We start from the raw sequence: 13520 nt of genomic DNA on the forward strand, positions 1-13520 counted from the left end.
GCAAAAGTACATTCAGAGATCAAACCAGTGAGAGATTGAACTGGGGAGTCAATGTGGTTAACAAAGTGAAAAATTGAAACAAGTAATGCTAACTTTCTTCCCTCAACTACAGTTTTAAAATTATGGGGTTTTAAAATGTGAATAAGAATGACGTGGCTTTTAATTATTCAGATGGGGTTTGTTTCTTTCCATTTAAGTTTATTTTATTTATTTTCTTTTAAACATAAATATATTGTGATAATGCAGGTTTAGAGTGCTGGGAAAGGGTCGAGTGAAACCTGAATTTGTAGTATGCAGCATAACTTGCTCAAGTCTTCAAAGACCAGGTTTCCCACTGTTTATTTTCATTTGCATGTTTGAACTATATTACAGTGTAGAAGTCAGAGCCTTGCAGTTCTTCAGTACTGATATTAAGCCTTTCCCAAGCCACTCCTGAACAGATAGTGAGGGTTTATAAGTACAAGCAGAAAAGAAAGGCAGTAAAACTAACCCACATTTAAAATACCAAGGTTATGTACCTATTCTATTTCCTTATGGCAATATATGATTGTCTTGGGGTGGATATTGGTGACACAGAGCCTACTTCTTTGTGCTTGAGTTGGCACTGTTTAGGTCCACCTTTGTGGGTTAACTTTGTATTAGCTGCTCATCTTCGTGACATCTGTATTCTCATAATGAATTTAAATTCATGCTGCTCAGTATGAATGGAAAAGTACAAAAGGAGTTATTCTGCCCAGCATGCCTCTCTCCAAAAGGTGCAAAATAGTGCATCACTAAATAAAGAGTGGGAGGAAAGAGCTGCATCAGACACGGATTAATTTAGACTAGGATTTTCATTTTTGGAACACATTCTTCACTTTCCTAGTAAATGAGAAATTGAGCTTATTTTAGAGTCAGGTTGCTGRTTTTCAAAGTGCCTAAAAAAGCATTGCCTTCTCTCTGAGGGGTTTAACACTCTCCTCCTGTGTCAGATTTTTCTCCCTAMAAGCTTTGGTGATAAAATTCTAGGCTTGTTCTCAAAGCCATTCCATTCTGCTCATCAGTTCTCCTGTATTGGCAGCTGGGSTACCTCAGGCACTGGAGTCCAGATAATGCATGGTATATACAAAAACAAAAAAAACTATAGTAATTTGCTTGTTCTTACGTTTTTCCCCTGCATTCTTCTCACTGCTTTTTCCAAAGTGAGGGAGGGCATCCTGCCCAGCTGGTCTACGTCAGCCTTACTTCTGGCAAGAGATGAACAAACAGCTGCTTTTGCAGCAAGTGAAGCTGCTTATGGATGAACAATTCTGCCTGTGTCTGAGCAGGGGTGACTCATACAGGCTTTGTCACTGAGTGGCAAGAGCTTTGCAGAACTAAAAAAGAAAAAAAAAAACCTCTTTAAATATCACACATTAGCTCTATTGATAAAGAAATGTTTTGATGGCTTGGCTTGTTTTTCACCACTTTAATGTTTGCTACAAGTAGGATACAGTCACTTGGATTAGCAAGAAGACCTTGAACTGTAGGTATTTTATTTGTTGAAATCATGTTAAACACATCATCAGTTAGGCAATAACAAATTGCTTGCATTTGGTTTAACTGGAATAATTTTTTCCTCTCATTTCAAGTAGAATTTTTGTTGGCACAAGAAGTACAACTTCTTCAGTCTCTGGAAGGATCTGTTGCTGCAGCTTGAAAAATACAGCARCAGTTAGACTGCAGCATTCCAGCAACTGATATCTAAGACTATTTATTTTTATGATTGATCACAATCTTACAAGTTCTGACACATGAAAACTCTTCTATATTTGTGGTAGTTATTGGTAAATCTTTTTCCTTCCTAATGTTTTGGCAGCAATGCTTGGAAGCAATTACTAAAATATAGAAGGAGATAGTTAAAAAATCTAATTCTCTCATGTAAARGGGTAAAAATGGAAAGCTTAAGAGAAACTGGAAACTTCTGCAAGACAAGATGACTCAGTTGCCTTCACCKGAACTCCTACCCACGCAAAGAATTGCTTTTGTAAGCTGCCAAGAGCAGTGCTGAGCTAGAGGAAGGTGCATGGGAAACAATGGCTGTGGTGTTACTGTCAGTTCCTTATTGCTAGGCAGACAGTCATTCATGCAGCAAAAGGGAGAAATGTTAGATGTGGTGTGTATGTTTTGGCTAAACTGGAACTTGAGGTAGCATGTTTGCATAGTTCTGTTTCACATTTTAAGATTTTGTAGATAACATGGGGAAGACAATTGCTGTGACTGTGGTGAAACGTGATAGTTTCTGCCTTYCATGAAGAATTGGTTGTGCTTGTTTCCCTTTTCCTTCTGCATGTTTAATTGATAATCAGGAGTGTCCAGCTTTGGTGCGGGCTTTGTCWGTGGACTCGTAGCCTGCACAGCAGCCATCCCAGTAAAGCATTTTTTGAGCATTATGGGGCTGATACAGTGTTGCTACTTTGTAAGTAATTGTCTTAGTTGAAAGTGAAAAGGAACAGAAAAAGAAAAGAAAGAAAAACCTGTGATACCAAAATAAAAATTGTTCTGGTTAACATTTTATGTGTTCTTGACAAACTGGAGTTTTCTCTGGTAAGGTGCCATTAATTTAAGTCCATTGAGCTGTGAATGCTGGTCACAGATTCGTGAGGGTAGTGTTAACCTATTCTCTAGCAGAGAGGAGTAGTCTTTTCTTCAGTGATTTCTGAATGACAGAAATAAAAATACAGCAGCTAGAGGGCAAGTGTATAAAGTTTATAACAAAGTACTAATATAAAAAATAAACCCTTAAACCTCTGGCATARCAGTGTCTCTTTGGGTCACAGCATTTTCAGGGAAGAATTTTATAGCAGGTGGTGCTGCCTCATGAGACATTCGCAATGCAGAATTAAACGACTTGGCCTGTTCTGCCCTGTCAACTCTCTGATTGGCCAACTGTCTGGAAGAAGCACTCTGTTGTTTTATGGATTGGTATTTTACTGTATTTTGTGTATGTTAATAATTCTGCTTTTACTGGATGAATTTGGAATTCTGAAGCATTCTTTTCATAGGACTTTTTTCGTTTGGGGGGTGCCTCAAAATTCATTGTAAATAGAGTTCTTTTATTGACAGACTGCTTGACCTTGCAAATTTTAATTGCTTACAGTCATATCTTATGCCTCACCCCCTTCTGGGCTGGAGGAGAATTGGTCATAGTACGAATGACAGCTCTGGTCCAGTTCCCAGCCTGATGCCAAGCATTGTGCAGAAGTTTCTGCTGCAGTCACTGGAGGCATTAGTAAACTGTGATTCCTCTTTCCATTTCCAGGCTTTTTTTAACAAGATATAAACCTCAAAATGTTATTACATTTGTTTCATGTGGTCTTTGTCACTAGAGAGACATTCTAGAAATTAAATTATTCTGTCTGAATTAAATTACATGACCACACCTTTTGTTCATCACCACTTCAGCATTTTAAAAAACATCCAATAGCTATGAAGCCTTTCTGGGATTTGCTAGTTGCCTTTTTGACTTACTTGTTTCAATAAAGAAATTAATAGGAGTTATATCTCTTAGTATCCACTCAGCCTTACTAACTGTACAGTGGTTTGTGCTTTCCCTGTGGGGATAGGGAAATGTAGTTTGCCAAAACCAGTTACTTTTGCAGCCACAGCTTCCCCTGAACAAGTGAACAGCTTATCAGAACACATTGTACTAGCTTCAGTGACTTGCACTGAACTGGAGCTGAAATTAGTGGGGAGGATGATTTTGGTAGTCTGTCTTGCATCAGCAGGATTTTAATTGGCACACTGTAGCTATGGTGACTGGCATCCCATAAATACCAAAGATAGATTTTAATGTACAATCTTCTACTTCATAAGATTGATTTTTTTTTCCTAACTCTGCAATGTAATGATGTGCATTAATTCCCTTGATGCAGTCAAAGATACAGGGAAAGTCAAGCTGGCTATTGTGGTGGGCTTCCCTGGTCTCTGTGGAGCTCCTAAAGATGAAGCCTAGTTGTACTGAGTATAGACAACTGTAACTGCTGAATGTCTTATAGATTGGTGTTTAATACTCCATGGTTCTTGAAAGGTCATTGCTTTTTGCTTTGGATATTGAATGTAAATGTGTATTAATTCAAGTCAGACTGTTTTCATCAGTCATAAGCTCAGGAGTTCATTAACTGCTTGAGCATTTTGGCCGAGTCTTTTTGGTTTTGGCCCTTTTTTTTTGTTTTTGACGTGAATTAGTTTTTGTGAGCGGACTAAAAAATAATGCAAATGTATTAGCAGCTGTTAATACAGATTCTGCACCGATGTAGCACAGGGCACGTTTTATGTAGTATCAGTAAAATGAAGCTGGACAAGCCACTTAGTTCCTTTTTATTAACTAGGAAGAGTTTTATGCTGCAAAGAATTTTAATATGTACTTATTTATGAAAAGGCTTTCTGATAATTTTCTAGTTTTAGTCAGAGTGGAATTAGTTCCTGTCACTCCTAAAAAACATAGACCACATGTCTGTGTTTGCTTAGTCTTTCAKCATTTGTACACTGGTGACTGTTCCAGCAACAATGGTTTGACTGTTCAACTGAATTTTTTCACTGAGAACAGGATTGAACTCTCAGGTCAGAAGACTCCCTCTGGTTTAAATAATACCAACTGTTTGACCTGGAAGAGCTGAAATCTATGACAGYTTTACTCTTTCTAATACAGATGTACTCTGCTGCTACAGCCTATGCTCTCCYGCTTACCATATTCTGTTTTTTTCGTGGCAGCTCCTTCGAATGACCATAGCAAAGCAAAGACTGGGAGATGATGAAGTTGGGGCTCGCCACTTTGCAGCACATGAACGGGAGGACCTTGTTCAACAGTTGGAGAAGGCTCGAGAACAAGTAATAATTAATGGGCGTATAGTGTCATGTTTTACAGGGCTATTGCAGTAGCAAGTAAATGACTTCTGTTGTGTTTGAAGGGCTGGTAACTGATTGGCGYTGGAAGTAGTGGTTAGAGTGAATTCCTAATCCCAGTAATTTCTTCTCTAGATTATTGATTCTCCTTTTTAATATCCAGCAACAACTTGTGACAATTGAGTATTGCCAGTGAATGTCAGTGAAAGGTACCCTTTAGTGAAGGCTGTTACAAGTATTCTACATGGTGTAGAGTGGCTGATGCATCTCCTAAAGATACCCTCTGAATCAAATTTTCTGTAGGAGTATTATTAGTGTCGTCTTCCTCCTGCCTCCAAGCTATKTCTTCTCTTCTGAAAAATTCTCACATCAGACCTCTTTCCTCTTCCTCAAGTCTGTATGAATGCTCTTTACCATGCAGCATCAGACTTTTCCCCTAATACTTATACATAAATTTCTGGACAGTTTTATGAGTCTGTGTTCTCAGTTTTTCCCACACTCATTCCTGCCAATGTCAGTTCCAACCTGAATGAGCCATTCAAAGATCCAGAAGAGGTGTGTATTTCTGGTTTTTTAGGTCTTCACTCAATTGCAGCACCATTGTACTTACCAGAARTGCTGTTGGTCTTTTTCCAGTGTGATCCTCTCTGCTAACTCTGTTCCCAAGCTTGTRTTCTTTCTGTTCATCACCCAGCCTCTTTTAAATGATGGTCTGTTGTCCTTTCTGGCTTCCGTGTTTTCTGGGGAGATGAAGACTTCTGTCACTGAAGGCTTTTCTCACACTCACAGTTTGATCTCTTTGGAAGTTTGAAGCTCTTAGTCCTTGRGTATCTTGCACACTGCACTTCTTCACTCTTTTGCTAAATGGCAAAGCTCACCCTGTTGCCTCCATAAGCCCTGTTGGCTTATTTTGTACTTTCTCAGTTCCTAATCTGTGAAACTTCATTGCTGAAGTTCCATAATTGGTATAAATTCCCACACTTTTTGACAAGTTCTTATTCAGTTGACTTAATTCTCGGAGTCTTAGAAATTATATGATAAAAGCTTAATATGTTTGTAGCAGAATTGTGGTAGTAGGGACTGAGGTTTCTTTTGCTGTTACATTTCAGTTGTTCTCTAGAAATTTTGTAAAACAAATCTAATTGGTAAAGCTATTTAATTCCAAATTAATGAAATGTTACTGAAACTTGAGTAAAAATACCTGGGGTTATGAGCTTTTAAAACACTTYTGATTGTCCAAAATAAATACTGTTCAGACATGTGCTTGTTGCTGTTTTCAGGCTGAGTGTCATGTTAGCTATTGTTTAAACTTACACTGACACAACTCTCCTTTCTTCTCAGATTGAGACTCTGAGATATGATCTTCAGGCTGCACTGGATGAGTTACAGGATGTGAAAGAGGAACGCTCTGTTTACCAAGATAAGTCTGACAGACTAAACCAAGAACTGAATCATGTCTTAGGAGGACATGAAAACCGTATCATTGACATAGATGCTCTGTGTATGGAGAACAGGTGAGTGCATTACTATTTCTCTAAAAAAACCTGTGTTGTTGTGATAGGAATATCAGGAAGTCAGTCAGAACAAAACTTTAAAGAAAATATATCCAAGAATAAAAACTAAGAGGTTTTGGTAATGTGTTCTGTCTGTTTTGTTTATACTGTAACTAAGCATTAAACAATATTGAGAAAGCTAGGCTGCGGGAAATTACCAATGTTGTATTTGGCTACAGAGATGTTAGTGATGTTCCCAAATAAAGCTAAACAAGGAAAAGGAAGAGGAGTGAAGACATCACTATATGGCACCAAAAGCAAGAATATTAAAAATTTGTGTAAACTCCTAGTGAGCTGTAATGGGCTATTCTTGAATTGGAAACAGGGACTTGGAGTACCCTGAGTTAACAGTTTCAGACATAATTTTCTCCRTAGGGAGAGGTTGTCAGCATGGAGTGATTTGCCAACAAAAGTTGCTGGTGAAATCACCCATGTAGATATTCTTGCTGGTTTCTTGGGAAAAGAATGTGTTTTATGGTCTCCACTAAGGATGACAGAGAGGAGTCACTGACAGAACCATAGCAGGTATCTCCCTTAATGTCAACAATTTCCTTAAAGTGACACAGAACTTGGAAATCACTTTCCATTTASAAAAACTTACGCTTCAGGCAAGAAAGTGTAATACCAAAGGCATTACTTCTTCGCAGCAACTTCACAGTTTTTTTTTGTTTTGTGTGGCCTACAGAGTTCTGTATGAATTTAAGACCCCTGCTCCCCTGACAGTGATATGAAATTTTTTTTTCTGAAATAATTAAATTGTCACAAACCCTAATACAGCTGCAGTTGTACTACATGAAAGAGGATATTTTATAAACCCTTTGTACATAAAAGAGATATTTTCCTMTTTGGAAATAACTGTCTCATCCAAATGCATAAACTCTATTAGGAAGAACTGTTCTGTTTCATTTAACTGTGTACCATTTTTCAMCTATACTGTTAAGTTTTCTACTTTGTGATTGCTAATGAGAAGTGCCAAGTAAGTGATGGATATTGCAGTGCAAAAGTTCTGCATAGCTGAGTCTTGTGTTGACATATATACAAGTCTTCATGTGTCCATCTCACAGACCTTCAAGTACAGAGGACACGCGTAAATGCTCTAGACATAAATATATTGTTTTAGCTTTCTTCCCCAGAAACCTGACGACCAATACAAAATAGTTGTGCAGCATGCTTGACAAATCTAACAGGAGGGCAGCCTCCTGTTCCGATGCAATTTGTTTCCCTACTTAAAATTTTATGGGGTCAAGAGCAGTAAGATTTTGTTTTTCATCCCTCACAGAGYTGCAGAGGGAAAAGAACTCTCAGTAGTTCAAAGAGAGGACGTGCCAAATAGGAAAGAGGACCGCTTGAGGCAGTACTTGAAGGTAACATGAAGTAAAGGATTAMATTTCTTTTTCAGGTATCTTCAAGAGAGATTAAAACAACTTCAAGAGGAAGTCAACCTTCTGAAGTCCAGTATTACTAAATATAAGGTAAGATCCTCTCAGTATATCATCTAAACTGTGTTTCATTGTTCATGGAAGTTACTGTTCACTTTYATGTTAAATGTGTTTAGAGAACAAATTTGTGTCTTGCAAGAAAAATCCACTATTAACATTGTGACAATATTAGTATGTGTACGTAATTATGTTCTCATTCTTCCTTGTAGGCTTCTTAGCTGAGGGTAGTGCAAAGGGATACCTGTTAAGAGTATTTTGAAAAATTATTAAATACCTTTTTTAAGTTCTGCAGGGGAACCATCCTCCTGCTGAGGGGCAGGTGATCAGCCTTCCAGACAGCAGATAGGTGAAAAGTAGCAGATCATGCAGTGGTGAATGACTGCAGCTGTATTGCCATCACAAAAAGATCTTGTCTCCCTGTTCTCTGGTGGCTGTGTGATTTCTTCATGTAGCTTAATGAGCTTTCATTGTTCTTCCATTCCGGAGTTATGGTTATGCTGTTTGATACGAAACCTTCAGGACTGATTTTTGCTCTCCCCAGAAGCTGTGCACTCTTACTTCCTTCTGCAGGTGATTTTGGAGAGTGGGAGGGGAAGGCTGCTTGTCAGACCATGAGAAGGATAATCTTAGGATTGTCAACATGACTTCTTCATTTAGGTCACTAAAAAGTAGCCACAACATTGATTGGTTTTTGTGCAGGAGCAAAGATTCACAAAGTACCACCTTCATTTCAGTGTCTGTTCACACTTGCAACTTGGGTCTCTGGGTATGTGAATTAGTTTATTGGGGAGAATTGAGCATCTTGGTGGTCTGGTTTCATAGAATTGTATTTGAAAGACCCAGACTTCTGTGGCAGGATCATTCTGCTTCTAATTCCTGAAAGTCAGTATTTGCTACTAAAAGGGCTTCTAGAAGCTTTGATAGAGGAGGAACTTTCCCTTTGAAACMTATCCAAAGAAATATTGGGAAAAGCCTGATTTTGTTTCTGGCTGGTGTTCTCTAAAGGATACTGCAGTATCTTTGCTGGCAGTCATCAGATTATTAAAAACTAGGCATGTCTTAAATATGCATTGGGAGGAGTGGGTGGGAGAGACTGCAGTAAAGTGATGAGACATATGAGTCTTTGTAACATTGCAAAGACTTTAGGCTGGAGAATAGTAATCTAGGAGAATCACTAGTTTCCTGTRGGTATAAGTTCCAGGCCCTGCAGAGTTGCTCTGAGACCAAAATCCAAAGTTCCAGATTCTTTCCTCCTAATGACAGGATATGTTTGCTACTGTTTTTCTAAATAAGGTGTTTGTTGTTTCCCTAGAATGCACTAGAGAGACGAAAAAATTCAAAGACTCATAGTAGATCCAGTAGCAGTGCTCTGACTGGAGTCCTTTCTGCAAAGCAAGGTATTGCATAAATGCAACATGTTGTTGCATATCTCATTGAATTCCTTTCATCTAACCTCTGAATTTCAGTAACCCCTTCCTTACCAACCAAACAAAAAGCTCTCTCTTCTTTCCTTGTTTATTGTTATGTGCTAATTCTGTCCTCAGTTACTTGGCAATATAAAATTTGCCTCTGGATTACTGCTTCTTCTTTTGTTAATTCTTTTGCCATTCATTCTCTCCTCCTTTAGTTTTATCAAATATTTCATTATTCTCTAGGCCCTTAGAAATCACATCTTTATTCATCTCTTTGCTCTGCTAACAATGGCAGTCACAATTCACATTCCAATGAAGAATAGACTGGGTCATGGAGGAGGGTCTCTAAGTCAGGTTTTCTGCTACTGTCCTTGGAAGTTTTTATGTTCAGATGTTTCACGGGAATCTTTGTGTCCCATGTTTTTTCACGGGCAGCATAATAGAAAAATCTCTTTTCTTCATTTCAAAGAAAATATCTAGATTAGGAAAGAAAGGGAATGAAAAAATTCTTTGAAGCAAACAGTATACCTTTAAACACCCTATTGTTTAAATGTATGTATATTCATATACACACACATGAGATCAGTAGTGTCATGGTAAGTTGAAACTAATTTTTCTCTTTTGTCCTCTCCTTTTCTCACGTGTGCTTGCTTACGTATATATATATATATATATGTAAAGAAGCAGAGCCAGATTCTAGTTTCACATTTTAATAATGCTAGTGAACTTCTGATTTGGCTGAAAGGTACAGACTCTAAGTTGCAGATGAAGAGTTTTTGGGTCACTGTGTTTTCACATCAGTCTTAAATAACCTGAAGGTTATAATGGTTCTAAAGATTAATATAAWATAATCATTGGAGGCTTTGGTTTTAATGGCTATTGCTGTGGAGTAACAAGCAGTTTGGAAAGCCACCATCTTTACACCAGCTAGAATTWACAGTTGTGGTCTTTTGGCTTTGTTTGTTACCTGAAGGAAAAGTGCATGTATTCATTTAAGTAATTGGAATAGTTCCTTAATGCTAAGTAAATGTTTATGTTGCATCTCTGTGCACAAGAAGCCAAAACTCATTTGTGTTTTTAACATTATAGTCCAAGAGTTGTTGTCGGAGGATCATGGATGTAGCCTACCAGCCACACCACAATCCATTTCAGATCTCAAATCACTGGCCACTGCATTACTGGAAACCATCCATGAAAAAAACATGGTCATACAACACCAAAGGCAAACCAACAAGTAGGTGGCATGACTTCTAAGTAAAATACCAAGCTATGGAAAAGTCAGTTTGGTGACAATTTAAGGGAAATGGGAAGGAAGCTTGATTTTCATAGAAAATTCATCATCATGATTAAGTTGTATATTCTTTTGTTTTTAAKACCAGATATATAATTTGAGAAAAAATACATTTTCATCTTAAATTCAGGGGTTGACAGCAACCTGTCTGCCACTGCTAGGCAAGGATTGGTTTGCTGCTCAGGCTTAAGACAAGCCATAATAACAGAGCAGACTTCTAGCAGGAAGTCTGTAGAGACAGCTAAAGAAAAGCTCTGGAGAGGAAAGACATCCTTGAACCAGAGAGAAGATATGGGGTAATTGGTTGACAGTATAGGAATTTTCTTATTCCTACACTAGTGGGGTCAGTAAGTGTTGCTCCTAGGAAAGAGTCTGAAAGGGTTAATGTAATGTTTGACACACACTAAGTTTCCTGTGTCATATAAGTGATACCTGTTGTTCTACAGTTACTTAGTTGTTTTTTTTAATTGTTCCTTTAAAGGAGAATTTGTTTACTCTTAGCTGTTCTGCTCATCAGTAGAATTCTTTGTGGCTTGTACAGTTCCTATCATGACAGAATATATTTTTGTCCTTATTATTGTCCTTAYACAGTGTATAAAAATCAGAGCTACGAAGTATTCCTTGATTTTGTGCTCAGTTTCACCGCCTCTCTTTTTTTGTTGGCTTGGGGTCGGGTTTGGGGTTTTTTTTGTTTGGTTGGTTTTGTTTGGCATGGGGTTTTTTGGATTGTTTTTTTTAACCCCGAGTCACTACTGGTAATCAGACGTTATTCAGGCTTCTCAAAAGCTCTTCAGGACCAGACAGACACCTTTCCTGAAAAGAAGTAGTACTGAAGTAAACTGTATTACACTAGAATGGATGATTCATTTTGAAAATTGATAACTTACATACTAGACAGACTCCATTGCATAAGTCTTAGTGAGATGGCAACAGAAGTGGAGGAACCGTTTATAGCCACTCTTAATACTTTTGAGACAACAAATGCCTRATCAGCTAAAGGGAGACCAAAGTGGTGAAAATGTAGCCCAGATCTAACTCAGTCAATTCTTGTCTTGTGATGCAAGGATAGTTGCTGTACAGAACAGTGCTAAGGAAGAACTAACACCTGCTTAGTCCCTTCTTACTGCTAAAGTAACATCAGAAGGAAAACATCCATAGAACAACTTTTGTTGTTCTAGGTATAACCAATCATTGCTATTTACATCTGGATACTGTGTCACTACCCAGTATTTTATTTTGAATAATCATGCTTTTTTTGCAACATTCTTTCTTAATTTTGTATTTCCCTTTGTTGATATGCAGTCTCTTGCAGCTCCCAAATATCTTTGTGATGATGGCTTTGTTTTCTGATACTACTCTTCTGCTTTCAACACCTGTGTATGGGTTGTCTTGAGATAACCCACACAAGGAGACACAATTAGGTCTGCATGCCCAAATGGTCACATAAAGCCGTCAGAGTAGAGATTGGATTTATGCAAAAATTACTATTCTATGGCCAACAGAAGATCAAGTCTTAGAGGGAAGTGACAGTCCGTATCAGTCCAACACTGAGGAGTGTTCTCAGAGTTCTAGTGTTGTATTCTGTTCAGGATGCTTCGGAGTGGGGGGGAGCGGGGAGAAAGAAAGATAAATCTTGATCGAGTTGAATGAAGAGCCTCAAAAATATTCCTATGTGGCATTCTCCTTCTTTTTGTCACTTTTGGCTTTAGCTGGATTAAAGAAACTTTTAAGGAGCTAGGATGAATGGGAACCACTACAAGTAGAAATAGTTAAGACATAAAACTTTAAAGTAAAAAAGGGAAATGCAGGTAGGACATCAAGCAAAAACATCCTTTATTTGAGATGCAAATAAATGGGAACACYTAATTACCATGTAAAACGTTAAAAGACTGCTGACTTGTAAAAATGGGGAAGAAACTGCCCACCTGTTGGAGAAAGTTAGATGTGAGAGGGCTGTCAGGGTACAAGTTAAACAGACAAGCTCATAAACTGGTACTAGTAGAAGATGCATTCTTTTGTTGAAGACATTTCTCCATTCAGAATAGGAAATTGAGAAGAATGTGAGGCTAGAGAGAATTGAAGTGACAGGAAGTTTTATTTAAATCACAAGGCAGAAGTTTTTCCCTGTACAAAGAGCATGTTTGGAGGACACCTTTAATCTTTCAGATTGTTGTTTGAAGAAAGTGAGATTTATTGGGTAAAGAACATGAGATTTTGGGTTGGTTGTTTCATTCGTGGAGGAAATTCTGCATTTTGTATTCAATAGGTGAATRACCTAGTAGTGATTCTCTTAGTATCAGTAAATCAGACTTCAGACCACATGAACTTACTTTCCTCCATATAGTTAACCTACTCTAGATTCTAGACCTCTTTCTTTGCTTGCAGATTGTGAGTTGACTGTATAAGTTTACAATAGCAGGATGGTGCCTTTGCTTTCCAAATAACTGAAATAATAACAAGACAATGGGTTTTTTTAATGTAGATCAGAATTGGGATGTTGTGTTGACATTGACCTTTTGTTGTTACACAGTTGTTAAAAACATGCACTGCCACTTGTTCTTGGAAAAGACACACTGCTATTATTGCCACTCTTCTAAAAATGTGGCATGATAGAAGGAACTGTGGGAGCATGTGCCTAGGAACAAGTAGGCTAAATCCAGTCTTCAATTTTTTTAGCCCCAGTTTTCAGAAAAAAAGTTGTTGTTAGGGAAGAAAACAGATAACTTTTCCAAGGTGGTTGGTAGCTACTAGTGCTAAGTWTAAGTACCATCCTGTGGTTTTCCTCAGAAGCCGATTAGCTTAATTTGAAAAGTCAGTTGTAAATTAATTCTGTATGCAGTAGTGTGTTGTGAGATTAAACAGTTACATAAATGCAAAACCAAACAGTCCTAACTCTGCTTAGCAATGAATAAATATCCTTTTTTATTCTACCAGCAATAAACCATTTATTAGATGTTCTTTT

General features: G+C 37.8%; 1 protein-coding gene across 1 annotated transcript in view; it reads left to right on the top strand.

Moving 5' to 3' along the window:
• CCDC149 (coiled-coil domain containing 149) overlaps positions 1 to 13520 on the top strand; it is a 51034-nt gene that overhangs the window by 20698 nt on the left and 16816 nt on the right. The window contains exons 5-9 of the mRNA XM_057365067.1: positions 4732 to 4848; positions 6205 to 6377; positions 7816 to 7888; positions 9168 to 9252; positions 10357 to 10501. Coding sequence (XP_057221050.1) covers positions 4732 to 4848; positions 6205 to 6377; positions 7816 to 7888; positions 9168 to 9252; positions 10357 to 10501 — 593 coding nt within the window. The remainder of the gene's footprint in view (positions 1 to 4731; positions 4849 to 6204; positions 6378 to 7815; positions 7889 to 9167; positions 9253 to 10356; positions 10502 to 13520) is intronic.

Source organism: Malurus melanocephalus, unplaced genomic scaffold (assembly GCF_030028575.1).
Source record: "Malurus melanocephalus ecotype Western Australia unplaced genomic scaffold, MMel_1.1 scaffold_47, whole genome shotgun sequence".
Taxonomy (NCBI): Eukaryota; Metazoa; Chordata; class Aves; order Passeriformes; family Maluridae; genus Malurus; species Malurus melanocephalus.